The 25,094-nt window shown below is 30.4% G+C and overlaps 1 protein-coding gene across 1 annotated transcript in view; it reads left to right on the forward strand.

Annotated features, from left to right (window-relative positions):
• The window catches only part of LOC111625660 (nucleolar GTP-binding protein 1-like), a 65,320-nt gene that overhangs the window by 13,649 nt on the left and 26,577 nt on the right, over positions 1-25,094 (forward strand). Inside the window, exons 3-8 of the mRNA XM_023368877.1 lie at positions 697-800; positions 2,751-2,834; positions 19,524-19,677; positions 24,103-24,195; positions 24,293-24,442; positions 24,517-24,558. Of these exons, the coding sequence (XP_023224645.1) occupies positions 697-800; positions 2,751-2,834; positions 19,524-19,677; positions 24,103-24,195; positions 24,293-24,442; positions 24,517-24,558 (627 nt within the window). The remainder of the gene's footprint in view (positions 1-696; positions 801-2,750; positions 2,835-19,523; positions 19,678-24,102; positions 24,196-24,292; positions 24,443-24,516; positions 24,559-25,094) is intronic.

Genomic DNA, 25,094 nt, shown 5'->3' on the forward strand with positions numbered 1-25,094 from the left:
TTATTAATTGTAGATTTTATTTATTAATGGTATTTAATATTAGTCGCTTATCATCATCATTAAATGAGACCCTCAAAAAACTATTACAATTAACAGATTTTATTGTGTATCAATTTTTCAATTTTGTATGATGTAAAAGTGCAATAAGTTTGCCTGCTTTTCTCTGTTTTTGTATAATTTGAAGATAGATTTTTAACTATCTAAAAATATTTGGATGTTCATATTTTAATGTAATTAAACTCTGAAAAATAATATTTAAAAGTCAGTTTTAAAAGATCAGAATAGTTAAACTGAAAATATGTTTAAACTGCTGGTTAATGATTGTTAATGTAAAATATTAATCAAGTTATTTTAAGTTTATTCAATAAATAAACTTAAAAGTTTATTTATTGAATAAGGAGAGTAATCTAGGATTTGTCAAAGTTTGGATATTTTTTGGTGTAACTGTTCATTTTTATAAATTCTAACTTACTTGGAATTCATAGATCATCTTTGAAAGGTTTTTAATTAAAAAAACTATGAAAAATTAATTTCAAAATTAAAGTAAATTTATTGAGATTATTTTGCTTACTTATAAGTTATATGGAACTGAGTTAATATTATAATTATTTCATTTAACTGTGCTGTGACTAATATTGTTGTCGAATGTTTCATTTTTATTAGTTAAGTTCTTTAATGTTATAAATAATTTTTCAGGACATTCATCCTTTTTTTGCGGATTTAATGAATATATTATATGATAAGGATCATTATAAATTAGCACTTGGACAATTAAACACAGCTCGTCACCTGATTGACAAGTAAGTAATAATAGTACTAAATAATTTTACAGTTTGTTGACGAAAGAAGTTATGCACCCAGATAGAATTATCAGATTACTGCAAAACTTGGCCTGTAAATGATTACCTGGTATTTAATTAGACCCAATTGTAATGTCACTAGTGTGTCTTAAAATTGCAACACCAATATCCTATAAAAAGACTCATAAAGACACGCTATGTTCAGACTTTTCAGTGTACCTATTTAGAGGTGTCTGAATGCCAGCCACACTACAACACAGTTAAAGATACAAACAACTGACAGTATATGAGAAAGGCTAAATCATCAGGCTGAGGAGAGCAGGATGGACATTTCGCCAAATTGCCTGCCATCTGGGCTACTCTAACTGAGATGTTGGAGAAAGTGGATACGTGAGAGCACACATACATAGTGGCCAAGCTCTGGATGTCCTAGATTAGGGATTCTCAAACTTTTTGACTGTCAATTCCTTCAAAGATTTCTTGACATTTTTATCAACCTGCTATTTGTTTTTTTACTAATACCACTAATTCACACAGTTTTCATAAAAAGATGTATTTCAGTGTGCAAATTTACCATATCCTGTCACTGTCATATACATAACCCATTGGACTAATAATTCTTGATGAACTCTTTTCAATTAATATCCAAAAATACCTTATAGATCCCTGGAGGTTGATATTGACCACTGTAGTGATCCCTGCTGTAGCCAGACCACTGGGAACATGATTGCTCATCAGACAATTGTGAACAACTGCAGCAGCATCTTTATTTATGTCTAAAGACAGGTGGAAGCCTTTCTATAGAATCCTGTTTCTTGTACTACTACTATTCCCTGCTAGTGGTAACAAAGGTAAATTTACATGCATGATAATTGTTGTGTTTCCTGCCATTAGCACCCCAACATTGTTGGCTTCATTTGAAATGATGTTGTGATAGAAAGCATGGATTGTTGGACAGATATAATGATTTAAAATCTAACACCGTGATGCAATCAGGGGATGTGATCAGTTTTAATTGATTGATTAATTCCACAGGATTGGAGATGGAGAACGGATAGCCACCGTGTTTTTGCACACTTAGGGACTTCCTGTTTATGAGAGTGCATGGACTGCTACAGACTGATAGCATATCATTGCTAATGGTGATACATTCAGTCTGTTCTGTTTGGAAGTGGATGTCTGTCTACTGTGTTAGTGTAGAAGATCAAGTGTAAACACTTCAATTCTACCGTGCCTTTACTGCTTTAATGCTGTTACTGTTGTACATTCACACTAGTCTCACTGCTGATATATTGGTTTGGAGAGCCATATTGCATGACAATTTGCCTCTAGTACTGATGCAAGGAATCAGTACTAGAGACCAATCAGTACTTTTAGAAAATTTTGCACCCTAATTTGTTACATGTAGTGGCTGGGCAGAAACAACCATTTTTTCAGTAAAAGAATGCTCATCCATGTGAAACTATGGATTCTCAAGAATATCTTCATTGTGTTGCCATCTTTCCTTAGTTTGTTTGATGTCTAGGTTTATTGTCCATTAAGCATTTGTGGGACCAGATGGGTTGCCTGCTTTGGCCATTTATTGAGTGTAAAGGGTCTGGAGTGACAGTGCAACATCTGTCGACAAATTTGAAGTCATATAGTGCCTGTCTGCTTTTTATCTGACTATATTGCCACATGTATCCAGGCAAGAGGAGATTCTACAAGCTTATTATCTTGTGCACTGCTACAAGGTACTGTAACATTGTTGCATAGAAAATTGTCACTTTGCTATGATATTGTAATCACTTATTGCCATCATCATTATGTTTGTACTAATATAGTTTACATGATTCCAACACTGTCTTCTTGTTGCATAACTTTTTTGGTTAACGAGTGTGTAATCTTGCTGCTATGTGAAATATTAAGGAATATTTACTATTGTAAATAATAATGAATTTTTTTATGCAGTGTATCAAAAGAATATGTTAGATTACTGAAATATGGTGATTCACTTTATCGTTGTAAACAATTAAAAAGAGCTGCTTTAGGCAGGTAAGATTTAAATATTGTAAAATTAAAAGTTTTGTTTGCATAACTTTAATTATGAAAATAATAATGAAATTTAGTATTATTATTTAGATAATCATAAATTTAGATAAATTATCATTAATTCTGTTTGTTTCAAAAACAAATTTATTAAGAGTCTAGAATACATTCCAGCTTTCTGAATCATTCTGAATTGATTAGACTGGAGTTTTAACTATTTTTCATATAAATTAATTTTATTCCATTTAATACATTAGTTTTTGATAATTGCAATATTTGCATAAAATAAATACTGTATAAATGAACTTTGTTAGATAAGATTAATATTTCAATATGAAATTTATTCTATTTTAAAAGTCCGACTATTTAATATGTTTTTTTCTCCCTAATTTAAAAACTATTTCTTTTGATTTTGATGACTCTATCTATATATATAAAATTACATGTCCTGACTGACTGACTGATTGATTCATCATTGCCCAGAACAAACTGCTGAACCTAAAGAAGTGAAATTTTGTATAAAGTTAGGGTATGTCATCAATATGCACACTAAGAAGGGATTTTTCGAAATCCCCCTACAGGGGAGAGGGAAAGGATTAAGGCTTAACCTGAAGAACTGCTTCTACTGTACTATTTTAGATGCAATTTTTTGTTTTAAACTTAAAAGTGAAAGATATTGGACTTCACACCAATCGATAGATAAGCAAGAAATGAGAAAATTATCATCCAGGCATTAAACAATGTACAAGTATCGTTATAAATGATCATTTTTGGTTATATTTCAAAGCTGTTTTGTCGTTGGAGTAATTCGAAATCATTATTCAATAAAAGGATATTAACCGTTTTCATCTGCCTGAAGAAGATGAAAATAGTTTCATCGAAAGCGCTAGTAATTTATAGCGATACTTGTACATTGCTTAATGCCTGGATGATAATTTTCTCATTTCTTGCTTGTTTTTAACTTTGTTTTAGTAGGATACACAATGAGAATGCACACTAGGAAGGGATTTTTGGAAATTTCCCTGTGGGGGAGAGGGAGAGGATTGAGGCTTAAAAAGTCTTAGCCCCGAAAGGCAGTACCACAAACGTGGTTTTCACAGTTAGTGGGGTAACTGAAACTCTTTTTCTGTAAATATTTATACTTCAAGAATTTTCAGATAATGTCATTTATGTTTTGAAAAAAAAATTAAGCTCAGATTTATCGTATCTCAGAATCCCATAATATTTGAAACTTGAATTTAGGTGCATTAGCAGTCCATAGTTTGAAATAAACAAAAATCAGTAATTTTACCAAATTAGTAACAACTAATGATTGAGAATCTTAGTGAAGTACCAAGGGAGGGTTATTTCTATCAAATTGCAAAATCTGTGTAGGCAAACCCACGGGTAACAGCTAGTCTAGTTATATATATATTTAGCCATGAGGAACACAAAAATACTAATTAATAAAGTTAGAGTTGCAGTTTATTATATTTAGATTTAGATTAGTTTTTTCTGAATAACTTAACATTTCTTATTATTCAATCAGAATTGCAGATTGAACATATATCTTTCTTAGTCTAAAAGTTATCACTCAAGATGTCTAAATTCAGAAATAAAACCATATGAAATTATGGAAACATTGAAAATCTTGACATATAAAACAAGCTAGGTTAATAAACATTAGAGAGAGTATCATTAAAATGGGGACAATTAATTTTTATTACTAATTTAATTTCTTACAAAGGAATTTAATTCAGGTTAAAGCAGAATTGTGGTCTTGTTAAGACTTTTTACAATTAGTATTATATTAAAAGATAACTTCCACACCTTTTCTAGTATCATGCCTTTATTAACAAAAATTTTTATAAAATTGTAATTTCTACTATAGAATTGATTGTTTGTTTGTTATAAAAATGTTCTATTTTTGTTAAAATGTACTTTTAATTTTACTTATAAAGTTTATTTTTGTTTAATACAATATACTTTTAAAATAGAATATTTAGTTTATACTTATGAGAAATTGCACACAGTCCCGTGACCTCAGTTTATATTGTGGTAACGTTAAATGTGTGCTATAGTAATTAGAAAATTAATTAACAGAATTTAATTTATTTTTAAATTCTGCCAGTCAACTTTCATACATCTTTATTAAAGTTAATATTAATACAGTAGAACGTTGATTATCTGAAAGTCAATCATCCAAAAGAATTCCAGTTGGCAAATTTAAATTTTCGCCAGTGCTGTGGTGCTGCAATCTTTGGTTATGTCTTGGGCTACTCAAATATTTTACGTTTTTGATACTAAATTAACTTCTGAAGTATAATTTTTTATTGTTTTTATATTTTTCAATATATTTATTTTGTTCGTACAAAATAAAAAAATAATTTTTAACAATACAATAGTCTTCGTTAGGCTTAACATCGACGAAAATTCAACGCAAAGCGACACGCAATGGAGAAAAATGTCAAGATGGAATAAATTAATATATTTTTTCGTACATAATCGGTTATCCGAAACATTGATCTTCCAAACAACCCCAGTCCCCAATTGATTCGAATAATCGACGCTCTACTGTAATATAATATTTATTAATTATGTGTTATTGAAAATTTGGTTTTAGAGTATTCAAATATTATAATTTATGTTATGACCAAAAAATCAGTACTGAAGAAAATCGAAAGAAGGGATAATAATAACAGGCCTTGGAGTCGCTCACTTGTACTCACTTTTCTGAAGTATCCTCACTTTTTTGGTCATTTTCATGTGCTTAATTAAGATGTGGGACAAATCAAAAATAATATCAATGCTAAACTATCTGCCGAATTATTGGACTTTTGGAATAGAATTTTTTGGAAGAAAATACTTGGCCCTGAGCGGGACTCAAAATTGCAACTGCTGCTCAGTGTTGTTAGATTATAACAGTGTTTTTCAACCTGTGGGTCGTGACCCCCAGGGGGGTTGCAAAGCCTTACACAGGGGGTTGTGGGTGTAAGAAAAGACAAGTGTTTATAGGTCCTACACTACAATAAAAAAAAAACTAGAATTTCAGTGAGAAGGCTGTACCTGTTTATTTTACAGTACAATTGGTTTTTCGATCGATATTTAAAGAAAGAAAATTAAATACGTAGTTTTTAAAATCACTGATATAGTTTAAATATGGCCCTGGGGGTCACCAGAATTTTTTAACTTGTAAAGGGGTCACGTATTCAAGAAGGTTGAAAAACACTGGGTTATAGGAAACAAAAATTTATTTCAATATGTAAAAAAATCCTTTATGCACTTAAAAAATCCCTTTCATTACAAATTCAGAATCCAGTGTTGAGTAAAGTTGTGTACTGTACTCATGCCATATTTTCATTATTTGCCAAAATCTACCTCTTCCAAATTGCATTTCCTTGTACGGAGTTTAAAAATGAGTATTCTAAGCATCCCTGCGTTTTTGGCTGTTTTCTAAGAAAACCACTAAAATCCTTTTGCAGGAGAAAACAGACTAGGTGGAGGGATTACTCTCTCAAGCTGACAACACTGCTGCTGCTTTTAAATTCGAAATATATAATTATTAAAATTAACACGAGATAATAGCGTAACCTCTTACCAGTAGACAAATTATTTCGTTTCTGACTATTTAGTTACCCTTGTTATATCCCAATAATTTGGCAGATTACTTGGTTTTAATTAACAATCAGGTTATGGAGTTGTCGTTTACAAAAATATTTTTTTACTTGATTTATCTTTAAATAATTTTGTAAACTTGAGTTAAATAATGATTTCATAGCATATTTTTAATGTTAAATCACATTTATATCTTCCTAAATGTATGCTTAAATTGACTACAAGTATAATTATTCCATGTAGTAAGTATTATTTTCATAAAATGTGTGATTACTTTACTTGTGAAATATCCATTTTTTAATATTTTCTTTTATGCTGATTATAATTGTGCATTAATTGAGAGACTAAAGAAGTAAACGAAAATGTAAATTCATATTTACATATAAAATTTACCAAATAAATTAAAAGATTCGAACTGTTTTAAAAAGTACAACATGTGATTGCTTGTGAGAAAAATTTTCACACGCTTCCCAAAAGGTTAACAATGTTGTTTTTATTCATCTGCTAGAAAAAGTTCCTTGCTATTTATGAAATCATTAATAAAATATTATTTTACTTATATTATTTGAAATATATTTATTTCAGATTTATTATTTTATTTTGAAATCAATATTTACACATCTCGAAGCATTAAAAAATAAACAGTTTCTGATAATGATAAATATCCCAGTATAGGCAAATTAGTGAAATCAACATTCCCATGAGAGAGACGGTCAATTTCATACCGGGCACTTTCTCCTGATAGAGCATCAGTGTTGGAAAAAATGCTTAATTCACTTTTGATTGTTAAGGAAGGACTAAACATGTATGACCAAAGCCCCATCTTGTACCCATTACAAAGGACTACTGAAATTAGCTCCCTCAGCACATATAAATTATCAAGAACAATTGGAAAATGAAAAGAAGTTAAAAAACTAAGAGAAACAGAAAAAAAGAGCACAGAAACATTTTGAAGAATAACAAAAGAAAACTGTTTGTAACATGAAGATTATAGAACTGCAACTGAGTTTAAACCAGAAAAATGTAGAGAAAAAAAAATACATGCGACAGGCCAAGTTTTGAGCAAGAACATGAATGAAGTATGAGCAGCACGTGTGATGCTTACTAGTGTTCAAAAGCAAGAGGAAGTGGAAAAAAAAGGAAACTGAAAACATCCAGAATAATCAGAATGAAAGAACATCATATTTCATAACTGATTATTTACGGAAACCAAAGACATTTTAAGTATTCATGGTTTACTGGAAATACAGTAGCCACTTGTTATCAGGAGACAGAAAAAAACACGATATAACAGAGTAATAAAAATTCTCGGCTTTTACTAAACAGATTATACATGTTATGGAATCTCTATTCTTTCATCCTTAAGTGTTTCTGATATAAAATGAGCTTAGTTTTTCAATCCTGGATTTTATTCGTGGTTATATCGTATTAATTGATGTTTATGTAAACATTGATACCATGAACACCCATTTAGCGTTATTGTTTCTTTAGCAATGACATTGAAAGACAAATACTGTCAATATAAAAACAAATCAATTATGATTTTATTATACAGTACTATATATATTGCTTATTAGAAATTTGTGTAGTTTATATTTTTCAATAAAAATTATAAATGCTGTTGTGAGAATCTAGAAATTGGAAGAAAGTCATTTTGGACAAAAACAAGGAGAGAAAAAGATTTATAAATTAATAGAAAATAATATTTTAAACTTCAACAAATTGTACATAAACAGATGTCAAAAGAAACTTTCGATTTTAGAAAGGAAGTTGATTTCCTTTCCACGGCCGACTCATGAGATGAGTTGAGCTTTTGCACACACTACTGGGCCGTCAGGGAAGGCTGATATAAAAGGGACATTTTCCCGCCATTTGACGAGACCGTCATATGAAGGAAGATCGCCATTCAGGGAGTCTGCCATTTGAGGTGTTCTCCATACAATATAGAGAGTCCGTCATACACATCTGTCATACTAGTTCGTTAATTGAAAGTCATACCACAGAGTCATCCATACTATATATAGAGTCAGTTATATGACAAGATCGTCATAAGAAAAGTTATCTTTTAAGGAAAGTGCCATAGAAAATATAAGAAGAAGAATATCCATAATTAAAGAAGATTCTCATACATTGAAATATTGAAAGAACTGAGAAGGTAATATGATAACGGTTAGATTGATGTGAACAGTAATATGAGAACGGTTAGTTTTGGTTTATTATATAAATATGGCTTGGTTAATAGAGAGGTTGCGGCCGACGTTTTCAACGCAAAAACGTGTACGTCGGAGGTTCAACGTCGCTTTCCTAAAGGCCTAGAAGTTTGGCAATGGTGTTTGGAATGTCGAGCATCATTCTACTGACTATCCAAACATCATTGTCAAATTTCTAGGCTTATAGGAAAGCGGCGCTGAATGTCTGACGTACATGTTTTCGCGTTGAAAACNACGTCGCTTTCCTAAAGGCCTAGAAGTTTGGCAATGGTGTTTGGAATGTCGAGCATCATTCTACTGACTATCCAAACATCATTGTCAAATTTCTAGGCTTATAGGAAAGCGGCGCTGAATGTCTGACGTACATGTTTTCGCGTTGAAAACGTCGGCCGCAACCTCTCTAATGTTAGATATTCACACTTATACTTATTCAGGTTGTTTGCGTTCTTCATACTCGAAACTCTGAGATAACGTGTATTAATCTGCGTGTAATAAAACTGATTAACTGGTGTCAACATCCTGACATGATCTAGACCTTACCATCTAGATCTTTACAAATTTATTTAAAGCCCTCCGAAAAAATAGGTGAGCCAATCTAACGATTGTGTGTCAGTAAGTGACATAGGATAAAATCTTATGCCCCTGATTTCTCACACTGTAATTGAAAATTTTAAAAAATAAATATTGAATATATAATAAAACATCAAAAACTTATAAAATTACAGAGTAAAAATTCTCTAAAAAGCAAAATAAAGTTACTACTGTATAGAAATTTTAGAACTTTCCATTCAGAATTAAAGAAATCTTTTCCTTGCACATTATGTGAATTCAAAATTTCACACCTTTATGTGAATTGACCCAATACTGTTAATTCACATAAAGATGTGAAATTTCAAATTGACAGAAACTTGTAAATGAGGAGACAGTACTTAAAACTAATAAATAAACAACTTTTATATTAAAAGGAAACAAATGATAATCCATCTAGCCACCTGTTCTGCATATTTAGATCTTGACAAATTTATTGTTTCACCTTCAGTGGTAGTTTCAAGGACAATAGTGGAAATAAAATACCATATTTCGTTGCAAATAGAAATTCAGTGGCAATTGGTAATTTAAAATTTATTGACTCGAATGCTTTTAAAATTTAGGTGACCAAAAATGCGTGATATAACAAGTGGCTACTGTATTACAGTATATACAGAAATTTTTAAAATGTGTTTAACCATAACAAAATAAAAAGAAAATGACAACATTATCATAGGCCTGTTGAAATTTTTTTTATTTTTACAAATGTTTTCAACCTATTTAATATAGGCCATCGTCAGGTTTAATATTATAAATATTCCAAAATGAAATGTACTGTTTTCTAATATTTTACATTTTTTAAATTCAAAAATTAATTTTAAAATAAATTGAAAGAAGTGTGTATATTAAATAAATAAAATAAATTTTAAAAAAATAAACAAACAAACAAACAATAGTAAAAAAAAAGCTAACTAGAAAGAAACATGATTTAAAGGTTTTAAAGGTAAAGAAAAAATAATGGGACTTAAAAGTCCCATTCTTTTTTCTTTACCTTTAAATAGGCCTGTAAATCAGGCTGAAAATGTTTGTTTTTGAAATAAATATATTTCTTGGCAAAGATAAGGTGTTATTTATATGTTTGAAAATAACAACTTTTACTGCTATTTTGCTGAGTTTTCCTTCTGTGTTTTCACTTTGTTTTGTCACTATTGCACTCACTTTTTCTGTATTTCAACTCACTTTTTCAGAGGGGAAATGGCACTCCCAGGCCTGTAATAATCATGGTAACTGAAGTTTCACCACTGTCAATGAAATTGATAATGGTGTCCCTTTCGATAGTAACTATTTGGATGAGAATCTGCGAAACAAGGAAGATGCAAAAAACAAGTAAGGGAGGGTTTACAGATCCCTCTGACAAAATTGGACCATTATTTAGTCACAGATCTTAATGATCCCTGAATTTTCTCAATGGAAGTGAATAACATGCATTGCTTGGTTTTTCTAGATCCAGGATCCACAGTCAACCTAAGTAGTCTTAGACTTGTAGATAAATGCAAACTAAAATCCCATCAGATAGTTATTCTTAAAATCATTTAATGGAGCACTTACTGTGTTTATATAAGGTGTTTTGGCCTTTAAATTTTAGCGATCCAACCCAACACATAGAAGTGATTATCATTAAGGAAATGGACTATGATCTTTTGCTAGGGAATTCACACATTGGAAAAACTTTATCTGCTGGAATTTTACTAAGCAAGAAGTATTATTAGTTAAAACAGACAGAGTTATATTACAAAAGGAAGATGTTTTGTGGCATTTTCTGGGCATTGATCAACCTTATTATCAACAGTAAACTTAGGGTCTCTGATATAATCAGAGACCCTAAGTTTACTGTTGATTTCAATAATAATGGACATGAAGGTGCTTAAATGTAAACTCTATTGGTTGTCTCGTGACAAATATCAGTGGTTAAGGGTCAAAATAAGAGACTTGTTAACCCAAGGCATAATAGAAGAAACATCATCATCATACTCTTTCCCTTGTGTTATTCTTCCCAAAGGGAATGACAATTATAGATTGGCTCATAACTATATGAAAATCAATGAATTGACTGAATTGGATGGATCCCTATCCCTTTCCTTTAATAGATGATATCATCAATGGATTTGGAGGATGTAAATATTTTATGAAATTGGACTTAAAAGATGGATTTTGGCAGATTGGAGTTAGTGAGGAGACTAGAAAGTATACAGCTTTTGTCACTCCATTTGGACACTATCAGTACACTTGTTTGCCTCAAGGTTGGAAAAATTCATCAGCATTATTCAAAAATAGTTATGAATAAGGTACTGGGGGATCTCTTAGAAAATGAAAAAGTCCGGAATTATATCAATGATATAAGCATGGGCTGACAATGAAATAAGTAATGGGAAGCTCACTTATCAAGTATTAGAGAGATTATACAATGCAAACTTTGTTATAAACCTAAATAAAAGAGAATTTAATGTAAATAAAATCAAATTCTTGGGAAGAGTCGTAGACTGTTTTAGCAAAACTACAGCAACAGAGACAATCAAAAATATTCATAATATGCCTCAACTCAAAATCTTCACATGGTAAGGTGTTTCACAGGACTGACTGGACACTTCTGTGCCTTTATTCCGAATTATGCAGTGATTGTTGAAGCTTTAGATCAACTTAAACAGAAAAACATTCCCTTCAAGTGGATGAAAGAATGTGAGCAATATCAAGAATTGATTCAGAGTTACATTGAATTCTATATTACAAACTCCTGATTGGAGGCTGAGCTTTGTATCGATGCATCCCATTATGGCAGCGGCTCTATATTATATCAGTGGGACTGTGATGAGATTCAGGGAAGCAAGTACGAGTTATAGGATACCAATCATATACTTTTACATCAGCAGGGGTTAATTATAGCACAACTGAAAAGAAGTGCTTAGTTGTGATCAAGGCGATTAACTATTTTCAAAGTTTCCTTGAGGAAAGGAAATTCACCATGCATACCAATTAACAAGTACTTACCTTCTTAATGGGTTTAAAGAATCAAAAGTAAGGTTAGGTCAGTGGCAAGTCTTTCTATAAATAAACATATGATATGAAAATTAACCATCGCACTGGAAAGGAATTAACAGATGTGGATGTCATCTCGAAATTGTGTCCCTACTTGAAGCCTATGCCAGTCTACCAAATCAACAAGCACAAGTGGCAGAAGACCAAGAATGGCTGGTTGATTGCCCTGAATGATATTCAAAACTACATTATCTGGTATCATGATGATCCAGACAGTGGGAGTCATGATGAATTTTGGAGGACCTATTACAAGTTAAGGACACATTTCTGGTGGCCTAACATGAAGTATCCAACTTTACGTGCAGACTTGTTCGATATGTCAATCTGTCGAGTTTAAATACTGACCCCATCAAGACCAACTCTATTTGCCCCACAATCGAAAATACCCTTTGATACGTTACATATTGATTTTGCAGAGCTTCAGAAATGCAAGGACAACTAAATCATTTCTGGTGTTCACAGACAAAACTACACGGATAACGTATGCTAAAGCTATGAAGGAGGATGTTCATAGTGTCATCTGTTATTTGGATAATTTATCATTATTCAGTAAGATAACTACTATCATTAGCAATTGCAAATCTATCTTTAAATTGGACAGTTTCAGTGGGCCAGAGACAGGAAAATTACATTAAAAACTACACCTTATCATGGTGCCTGAAACGGAGTGTGTGAAAGAACGATATGGGATCTTGAGAAATTCCTTAATTGCTGTCCAGATTTCAAAGATGGGTGGAAAAGTTGGTTGGATGCTGCAGTTTGCTATGAAAATTGTAGTTACAACTCTTATTTAGGTTGCTCTCCATTATTCAAGTATGTTAAGCTGGAGGGTGACAGTGAATTTGGTATTATTATAGATTTACATTTGTATGAAAAGGAGCGCACTAAAGAACAACAAAGGAAATATTGAGACTCCATCAAAAAATATTATGATAGGAAGCATGCAGGACCTCCACATTAAAGTTGGATCCTGGATTTTAGTTCAAAGTGGCATGAGGGAAAAACATCCAAACATTAAAGGACCTTATCAGCTTGATAAAGTAATATGCTATAACAACATGCCTAAAAATGTGATGTATAGGATGGAAAATGGAACTAAGAGGATAGCTCACCTCACCAATATAAAGTTATATCATCACAGGGATGATGACAAGGCTAAGAAGGGGAGTGTAAGCAGAGTTTAAAATCTGCTACTCTTAAGAACCCCTCCCCATTAACTCCACATCTGCTCTCATCAGGAATTCGGAGAACCCTGGTCATGAAGAAGGAATAGGTTGGTCTTGGGGATAGAGGAGAGAAAGGTTCTCACCTTTCCTCTATCTCCAGAACTGGACCTGTGTGGAATGGATGTAAAATTCATCTGCTCTTGTGGTCAGCTTTCTTTTTTAGTTCAATTATTATATTCATAACTTTTGGTGATATTGCATAACTAAAGTAATTTTGAAAAGAAATTTAATTGAATGTGATTAATTTTCATAACCAATCACACAGGTAAAAAGTAATAAAAATTTCATATATACTTGTATGGTAAAAGTTAGAATAACAGTAGAATTATAAAAGATCATTGGTGAACACATACAGTAGAGCATCGATTATCCAAATATCGATCAACCGAAACATCAATTAACCAAAAGCTTTCCAGTTGGCAAATTTAAATTTCTGCTAGTGCTGTGGCACTGCAATCTTTGGCTATGTCTTGGGCTACTCCAATATTATTTTTGTTGGTATGTGTGTTTTAGCTGGTATCATGGCGTGACCATGAGAGGGTACTTAAGGATGTGCCAGGATTTGAACGAATTTCAACATGGGATAGGTTAATATATTTTTTCGTACATAATTGGTTATCTGAAACAACCCCAGTCCCCAATGATTCAGATAATTGATGCTCTACTGTAATTATAAAGATCTTTAAATGTTACAAATGACTTGGACAGAACAGAGGCTAATGTGTCGTTCAAGACCATGGTTGCAGTGAAACAGGAATGACAACAATGAAAGTTCTGATAAAGATAAAAGTGATGAAGTATTGTTTTCAATGACTTTTCAAATTTTTTAATTCAAATTGCTAATTTTTTTGTATGCAAATAAAATTAATAATAAAAGGTTGACTTATATTCAGGTCCTAATTTATTTATTTTTCAAAAACTAAGGATTGCAAAATTGGGAGTCAATTTATATTCGGGGTGTTCTTATATTCAGATATATTTGTAATTTTTTTTTATGTGATTTACTATTATATTACTGTTATGTTAAATTAAATCAATTTAATATTATGTTTAAATATCTATTTTAATTTACATAAATGATAAATGTTTTTTTATCATTTTTATATAAATTTTTAATTTTTAAAATCATTGTATAATCATACATATTTGTGAGTTTATGTATTGTGATAAAATTATTAATCTGTATTTATAAAAACTTATGTTACTCTTCAGTCTTTAACAGTACATTGTGTTTATCATATGCATTTTTCTAAATTTGTGAATATTGAAAATTGATTAATTCTTTACTAAAATTGAATAAAGGTAGGTTGAACTGAATTGTTTTAATTTTTTAAAATGAATAATTTTGATTTCTTCAAACTAGATATTATAGCATGGCTTCAAGCTCAGAAAGGAACAGTCTTGTCACAATGAATGAATTATTAGCTTGTCTTGAAGATTTGGTTGTTGAAAATGCAAATGCTATGAATGTGCACTCATACTGCCTTCTTTAAATGAATTGACTGATGATAAAGATCTTGACAATAATCTTACAGGAGAAAACAATGTTAAGTTCTACTCCTGGATTGTGCAAATGAAGTCTAGTTTACTTAATGGATATCCTTTCAAAAATATCTTACCCGAAGTATTAGATTCAACAGTGTTGATCACTTGATGATAAGTGATAAAAGCAAAAGAAAAAAAAATGCTGTTATTGCAAGAATAATAGCATTTGTGTGTTCAGAAAATGCAAAGTACTTGCATCCAAACTATTTTCAAAAGTTTCATTCAAAATAATTAATTATTAAGTTATAACAATGACATATATGCCTCTTTCCAATATATAAAGTTTTCTTATTAATGTTAAAATTTGACCTCAAAAATTAAAGTTGCATACATGCGACTTTAATTTTTCCATACATGGAGAATCTGATAGTTTGTCATCAGTGATTTTGATGAAATTTTGTAGATTTGTAATATTTACTTGTACTTAAACTTTACCAAAGCTATTCAGACATATTTGAAAAAATTAGGATAAAAGTTTTGTACAACCATTAATACTAATACAGAAGGACTGATTTATGAAGTAGTGGTATGATATGATTAGTTACTGTGTCATGAGGAAGCTTTGTTTTTGGGTTCAGTTGCCATAAGCAATTATTTTTTTACATTTATAATTTAATCTTATCATTTTAAAATATCTTATGTACAATTTTTAAGATCATTAAAAATATATATTTTTACTTTAATCACTCTATTTTTAGAAAGTACATTTAACATGCATTATAATCACATTTTATTTTATTTAATATAATGTAGGTTTTTATACACAATTTAATGGAAATATTACAGCCATATGTAAAAAATGAATTTTTATTAATAGATTTGTGGGATGATCAAACAAATTCTCAAATATAAAAAAAAAAATATTTTTTGTAGATAATGAAGATATTCCATCTTTCCAATTAAAAATTATCCTGCCGAAACATACTTCTCTTTGTCAACCTTGCAATATTTATTTTAATTGACAGGTTAAAAAATTTATCAAAAAATTAGAAAATTGTAGTTTTCTTCTTAAAACCAATAGTGAAAATGCTATTAAAATACAATTTCTAATTCACAACCAGTTGAACACACCAGTTTTTGTGACATGTTGAAATATGCAGAGTTTGAGAATAACACATGAAAGAAATATTTTCAAAAACGTTAATGAAGTTTATTATTTACTATCTGTTGTTAAAACAAAATATGAAGACTGTATGAGTGAATTAGCAATTATTGTATGTGTATAATGCAACCAGCCATGATGATTTAATTGTTTTTATGAGAAATAAATTATTAAACTCTCTCTCATATTTTTCAAAGATGCCTTTAATATCTCAAAAAAAGTAGGCTGTTATAATTGATGATTAGAGATAAAAAAGAAGAAAAACTGAAACCAATAGGAGTGGTGTACAGAATGACTTGGAACAGTACATGTGCCCAAATGAAACATCAGTGAAATGAAATGCCTTCTGGAAATAAGATTAGCAAAACATGAAGCAGCCATAGACTAAAAGTTAAAATTCTCTTTGGTTTCAACACTGATAAAAAAAATAATAATAATAAATGTAAAATTAATAAAAAATAATAAAATATTGTACAGTTAAACCTGTCTATATCAAAAGAGTTATTTGGTCCTTTGGCGAACCCCAAAGGACCAAATAACTCTTTTGTAGTAGACAGGTTTCTGCTATATACAGATTATCTACTATAGGTATCTCTTCATTAATGTGATTAATAAATTTCTCCAAGTTTTCCGTGTATACCAAAATCGCATTAATCAAATACATTGGTACAGTACCTCTGCACTCAACTGAACAATCACCTCATGCTAGAACAAATTTTTGGTTAATAACAAATATTTTTATTTTAACTTTAATTTTTTCATTTATCCATAAAAATGTTCTCAAAGATAAAAATGAGTAACCAGTTTAAAAATAAAATAAAATTGTACAGCTGCTTATCTTCACCAGATAAAATTATATTTAATTCAGTTCATTTTTTCATAAGTGAAAAAAAAAAATAAACAAACTTCGGTCAGAACACAATCATCAGCATCTTTTACAACCATTTCAACTGGATGAAATGTTTCAACAATACATGTCTGTAACATACTAAGATTTGTTGCAAATTCACAAGTTATTGTTCATCAGTCTTTAACAATTTCTTCTCACAAATTCTCTTCAACAGCTTTTGAGGTCCATACGTTTTGTATCCTTTAGTTTAAAATTTCCTGAACAAAACTTTCAAAACCACATTTGACACATTTGGAGTTTATAATTATTTTTTCTGTACACAGTATGAGTATTTTTTACTGTTTGTATAGTGTGATATTCTTTATGAAACTTAAAAGCATGCATAATATGCCCAATGTGTATTTTATTTGCAGATATTTTGACTTGATTTTATTCAAAAAAGTGATGTAAAAAAGTTCAAAATAAGCTTTAAAACAAAGAATACAATTTCACATCAGGAATAATGTGTTAAATATCACAACTTATAATTACATTACATATTTATGTTAAATAAAAACAGCTGTTAATAGAACTTTATTCAAATCCCAATAAAATTACTGTAATACAGCAGTCATATTTTGCATTGCATATGTGTATTTTTTGACCTTTTTTTATGATTTATACATGCTAGGCTTGTTAAATTTGGATTAATTTTGATATAGATACTGATTGTTTTGTTATATGGCTCAATTTTCCTTTGTTTTTGTGCTAGACAGTATCTGTTATATACAGGTTAATTTACAGTAATTTTTGCAAAAAATTCAAGGGGCTGAAGAAATTTTCTGTTAATGATAGGTTTACACTATAGATAAGTTTGACTTTATAAGGAAAATATAGTTAAATACAGAATTAAAGAGCAGTATTTGATGATAAAATATGATAATAGCTTTAATTTAAGTAAAGGTATGATGCCGTGCATGCTGGGATGAGATTGTCCTAGTATAAAAGAATGTCACACAACTAAGTTTGTTGTATGGTATCTCTGGATTGCCAAATGTGTGTAACATCAGTTCATTAATATTTAAATAAAAAAAATTTTTTTTTGTTATTTGCTGTATCTAGATGGCTTTGATTCACCTCTGAAGTCTACATAGAGATTGATTTTCGAAAAATTTTATATTTTGATATTTAATTATCAATTGAAATTGCACTGATCTCATTGATAAGCTTTATATTTTATATACATATATATATATATAAAAATTTAAGTTCCATATTGATATGCAAATATTAATATAATGATGATATTTTTGAAGTAGGTATTATTTATATTCATACATGAAGTATGAAGTTTAACTTAAAATTAATAAGCGCTACCCTATAGGAATAGGAAAGTGGGAGAAAGAAAGACTTACTGAACATTTTATACTGTCCTACAGTTATACATTTAGTTCATTCTTTTCCCTAGATGTAAGTAGATACATATTGAAATTTAGATGTATTCTTACATCTTCAATAAAAAAAAATACTGGACTATAAAATTAAAGGAGGAGTTAATATCAATTTGCTTTTAAACTGAAAAAGTTTTTGATGGAAATTTTTAAACAGATTTATACAATGCAAATATTACCAAAATCTCCATGGCCGAAAATGTCTGTGCATCATTTCATGTATAATTATTGCTTTTTTCAATGTCCAGGGTATTGTGGTGGCAGAGTTGGTTTTATTGCTAGACAATAAATCATCATATGATATTGAATTCATTAAAATTGTGACAGACTGAAACAACTGTAAATAAGTGGTGGCTTTTACACTACAACAATATTCCAGCCCATAATTAATTGTGAAACAATTTTTAACTAATAAAACTAATAAAAATGTCAGTGCTTGAGCATTTACCTTACTTGCCAGACCCATTCTTCCTGCTTTCAATCAGTACGTCTTGTATCTTTTTCCAAAAACAAAGCCATGTTCAAAGACACTTGCATGTCAGTAGGTGTGAAAATAAAATTAAATGAGCTCCTTATCAATCTTACAGAATATGTTCTGTGGAATTTCTCTGAGTTATGATAGCTGTAACTCAGAAGAGAACTAGCTTGAAAACAGTCATTGTTCTTTAATAATTTAGTATGAAAATTTCCAACCTTTTTCTTGAAAGTTGTCAATACAAGTCAAAGTGGTCATGTATATATATTATTTTTTAACAAGTTTTTTATATTTGGAAAATTTTGAAAATTATAGTGAAAATATTTGAGTAATTTTTAAATGACTGTATTTACTAAATAAATAAACAGTATTAAAATATTATATATACATGTAATGTACAATATGCATCTAATTTGTTTATCAATCTCCTTTCAAACTTTCAACAACACCTAAGGGATTAATACTGTCCCTGTGGGAAGCCCTGATTTAGTAAATCAAGTTATGGACACAATGGCCTTTTATGCCAGACTTCATATATGTAATTTTTCTGTTTTGTGTATTATATTTAAATTTTTATGGTTGTAATTTATTTCATTCACATATTTATATTGCAATAATAATAAGTAAAATTTTTTTTATCAGAATGGCAACAATAATGAGTAGACAGAAAGAAAATCTCCTGTATTTAGAACAAGTTAGACAACATATATCAAGACTTCCATCAATCGATCCAAATACAAGGACTATATTAATATGTGGTTTCCCAAATGTTGGAAAATCAAGTTTTATTAATAAGGTAACTTCAAATAAAAAATTTTTATAATTGTATTTCAAGGAGATTTAAACTATAATTTTTAGTAAGAACTAAAAATAAACTACAGTAATTCCCTGAGTTACATAACATGCAACTTATGTAAATTTGCAGTTACATAAAATGTAAATCTCAAAAATTGGAAAAAATTTGAATTAGTGTAACATGTAATTTTACAAAGAATTATTCTATTTAAAACATTCATTCATTCATTCTCTCTCATCCTATCTTTCTTTTGTACTATACCAATTTATCACTTTATTACTCTGCTAATCCTTTACTTTTCAGTCTAATTTTAAGCACATACACAGACACTCTTTTTCGTAAACAAGGTTCTACAGTACTTAGTGAAGGTCGAGCAGCGAAACCAATCGCATCTTCATTGCTTCTTTTTCTATGAGTATTGTTTTATGTCATTAGTGTAGTTTGCATCAAGTGATTTGTTTAATACATAACCTGTTTATTACCACTCCATTTACATAGTATTTGTTGTTTATTTACACTATTGAACTGTTAAAATGCAATCAAAACAACAAACCAAATTTGTTGGTAATAAACCAAAAAACAAAGGTATGCAATTACTTTAGAAGAAAAATAAAAAATAATTTGTATATATGAAGACTGGAAGATGATAACAATAATAGCTGAGGAAATGAATAATAAATTTAATATAATATAAATTTTTTCATCTACTAGTACGTATTTTCTATTATCAGGACTTATTAGATTTACTTTACGGATACTACAACAAAACCAGTCTAATAAGTCCTGATAATAGAAAATACGTACTAGTAGACGAAAAAATTTATATTATAACTAGATGCAAGGACCTGCTTCGTTGGGCAAAAAGTAACGATAGTGAAGATTAAGATAATTACATTATAGCTAACCTTACCCATTTTCACAGAATGGAAGAATTAGGTTCCCCGTTTCCAGACTAATTAGAGAATTTTTACGTTTAGTCAAACGAACTATTTTCAATTCTGGAACATTTACAATCGTTCTATAATCGAACAAATATTCGAATTTTATGTTCGAATTTAATTCGAACAAAACATTCGAAATAGAAAGCCACTTTCAACCACTTTCAGCCTCATATCTCCCGCATCCTTATAGCTATCGAGATGCAACCACCCCTATGCACGAATGGAGACTTGGGACTACCACCACATACAAACAGCATTCACGTGCGATGTGTAGTTTTTGCGGAAAAGTGAAATATAGGGACTTACATGTCCGTTTTTATCTATATACTATATAGATAAACCAAGGACATTGAGGCATATTAATTTAATAAATTTCATATTTCAGATTATTTTTCGTTCTTTCTTTGTTTTGTTTATATATGTACTTTGTATTTCTGTTGTTCTTTTATACAAAAAAATAATAAATAATGTAGGTACTGTACACATACAATAATTACAGTATTGAGTTATTAATTATGTAATTACACTTAAGAAATTTACAAATTTGACTTACATAACTTGGATAATTAATGTATAACTAAATTTTAAAAAGCATATAAGTTAATTGTGTTTTTGTTCAAAGAAATTTTTTTTTAAATATTGTCTTTCTTTAACATTATCCACTCCAGTTTTGCATTAGCCACAAGTACTGGTAATATCAGGTTTCCAAAATTAACATTTAGCTTTAAAAATCTGTTTATTAATACCAATTTAATTCAAGATAATGTGAATGCCATTGTTATAAGAAAGAATTTATTTTATAGATTCTGTTATTTTTAGTACATATTATGTAACCTACAAAGTCAGCGGCAGATTAAGCAGTAAGTGGACTAATCAGCCATTTAGGGCCCTGGAATACAAAAGGACTTTGAGGTCTTGAAAATGCTACTGAAAAAAGGGATTGCGAAAGATGGATAGTCCAGAAAGACACTTTAATATAGACATTGAAGTAATAAATTATATGGATTTATGGCCAGCAATATTGGCAAATGCTATTATTGACCATATTTTTAAAAGCAAACCAAAAAATATCAGAAATACAGTGGAACCCCGGTTAACGAACTTAATCCGTTCCGTGACTCCGTTCATTAACTGAATTGTTCGTTAACCGAAGCAATTTTTCCCATAGAAATTAATGCAAATGCAATTAATCTGTTCTAGTCTCAGAAATTTTTGTCATTTTATTTGTAATATACAGTAATTTTCTTTGATGAAAATGTAGGAAAACATAGTATCTATCATTACAGCAACAAACATGTAAACTTTGTTTAATAAAATAGCACTGTACATACCTTTGTTTGTTGTAGTTGCTGGCAGAAAAGTGGAGATATACGAACCTTAATGCTTAGAAAGGGAATCCCGTCCAAAAAAAATAATGGGTAGCACTTCATCGGAAGATTCTTCGAGTTGAAGTCTCTTTTGGTAAAAAAAACCCACCAGTAGCTAAGTGGTCTTCGTACCTTGAACACGGGGAGTTCGTTCGTGGGTTTGCACCTTACTCAGACGGGCTGGCCATGTGGAGTTTTCCAGGATTTCTCCACGTCTGTAACGCCTAAATAGGGACCAGTTTCCCTTAAAAACACCTCCCAGAAGGCATTCCCCCTAGTCAGATCGCCCAAGTGTTGCTTTGTCAAAACTTAACAAAGAAACGAACTCTTTGTGTAAGGAACAAGAAATTGATCTAAAGTTGATTGTCATACTCTTTTAATCAAAATTTTTCTCAAATGCGATAGCGCATTGTCGTTTATATTGCGTTGTCGTTTTCTAATGCCACTATGACTTTTTACTTTCTTTGATGCCATATTGATTAAATATATAAATCACAAAACTGAAAAAAGAAGTATAGCAGAAACACTCGGAAAAGCAATGCTTAACTTGCGCATGCCTAATACCAACAAAAATTTGACACAAAATACCGTTACATTCGTTATCCAAGACAAAATTTTTGCAAAATAAAAGTTTGTTAACCGACTTGGTCGTTAACCAAGACGTTTGTTAACCGGGGTTCCACTGTATAGAGAATTTGAAATCAGTATATAAAGAGAGATGAAGTGACATGAGGGCATGCAAAATGCATGCAGTCAGTGCATGTAGTGCAAGACTATAATAAAAAGGAGGACAAAACGCACTATTAAAGACATTTGCTGCAAGTTCAAGTGAGTTTGTACATGCAATATGACTAGAAGAAACCATCTGGATGACTACATGTGATAGAATGATTGGCGAGTTTGAAGGGAACATAGTGTAATGAGTGTAGCCCAAGAGTTTGGAATCAACAAAAGTGTTGTTTCACGGCTGTAAGAAAGGTTGATGATGGTCGTCAAGAAAAACAATACCAATGGATGACTGATATATCCTCCTGCAGGCAAAAAGAGATCGATACTAGTCAGCAAGCAACATTGCTCTGCAGCTGTGTATGGCAACAGAACAAAAAGTGTCACAGTTTAATATGGCCAGATGCTTTCATAAAGGCGATCTATTTGCCTTCCATCCTGAATGCTGCATCCCATTGACAGCTGCACATCGGAGGCACTGTTTAGACTGGTGTAAGGAACACAAAGACTGGACATCTCATCAATGGAGTTGCATCTTCTTTACAGATGAGTCATTTCAGTATCACAAGTGATTCTCAATGCTAGTTGATATAGAGAGAGGTAGGGGCATGGTTTTGTCCCACTAACATCATGGAGAGATCATTATGGTGGTCCTGGTGTGCTCATTTGGGGAGGCATTATCATGAACAGGTGGACTGAGCTCCAAATTTTCAATGGAAATACTGTTACTGGAGATTACTGTTATCAGCAAGTGATCTTTCCCCACATGCATCTGTTCTGAGGTGCCATTGGTGCAAACTTTGTTTTTATGGATGATAACTCCAGAACACATCAGACTCGTGCTGTTGAGGAGCTTCTAGAGAGTGAAGATATCACTAGAATGGATTGGCCAGCGTACTTTCCTGATTTAAATCTCATAGAACATGTGTGGGATGCTTTAGAGAGACTGAAATAGATGCTCATTGAGGAATGGGCACTCTTACCTTAACAACTGTTTGATAATCTGATGTTAAGTATGGAAAGATAGTGCCAAGTAACCATTGCAGTTAAGGGAGCTTATATCCCTTACTAAGGGACATCTGTTTGTTATTCTCACTCTTGAGCAGACAATCATTTGTACTAATGCTACTCTTTCAATAAAGCCTTTTTTTGTTTGATTCCATAGTGTATGCATTCTATTCATTTTTGCTCTAGTATGCTTTCTTCATCCTTTAAACACAAAATACCGTCTCTGTATTCTGAATTTTATGTCTTCCAGGTGATTTCTTGCAGAGTTATGGCCCAAAAAAAAAATTGTTGCTTAAGTTTTGCACACCAGTGTATATTATATAAATTTTAATTTTAAATATTTCTAAAATTAATTACTAAAAATAAATTTATTAAAATAACAGATAACAAGAGCTGATGTTGATGTTCAACCTTATGCATTTACTACAAAATCTTTATTTGTTGGACATACTGATTATAAATATCTGAGATGGCAAGTATGTATATTTTGTAATTTAATAATAAATAAATTTTTTTTGCATATACATACATGTATATATATTATGGTTATGAATCATTTATTTCTGTTAACAGGTTATTGACACACCAGGTATTTTAGATCATCCTCTTGAAGAAAGAAATACAATAGAAATGCAAGCTATCACAGCTTTGGCTCATTTGAGAGCATGTGTCTTATTTATAATGGATCTTTCTGAGCAATGTGGCTATACAATAGAAGATCAGGTAAATAATTTATCATTATTGTAATAGAAAAATAATAATGTAAATAGTAATAAAGAAGTTTTTTACTTTTTCAGATTAGTTTGTTTGAAAGTATTCGTCCACTGTTTGTCAATAAAGTAAGTTGTTATATTAAATAAATTATGAAAGACTGAAACTTACCAAATAAATATAGCTATCGTAAAGTTTAAAATCTTTTCTTTTCTTATTAATAAAAAAAATTATGGCAAGTGATGATGATTTCAATAAAAAATTTAATGTTTATTTATGTTATTAATTTCTATGTATTTACTTTCCTGTTATAACATTTATTTCAAGGAATAAAGTAATCGTGAATTCAAATTATAATTATTAACATTTATTTCATGTCAGCTCACAATCAGACTTAATGTGGAGTTAATTGATTTGGTTTGTGAATGGCTCCATATAACAGTCAGGAAAGTAAAAAGGGTTCATTAAGTTTATAAAAAAGACTTGTAATATTTTTCAAAGTAAAATAGACTCTCAAATAATTTTGTAACAGCCCATTTCATTTAAAATCACCAGTCTTGCATTCTTAATAGTTAAATAAATTATAAAACTGAAATTGAAGTAAGTTATTTGTCACAAATCAAAATTAGTTCAAACCACTCCTAATAGAAATGCATTCAGTGTT

Source organism: Centruroides sculpturatus, unplaced genomic scaffold (assembly GCF_000671375.1).
Source record: "Centruroides sculpturatus isolate CEXI.00-Female unplaced genomic scaffold, Cexi_2.0 scaffold99, whole genome shotgun sequence".
In the NCBI taxonomy this organism is placed as follows: domain Eukaryota; kingdom Metazoa; phylum Arthropoda; class Arachnida; order Scorpiones; family Buthidae; genus Centruroides; species Centruroides sculpturatus.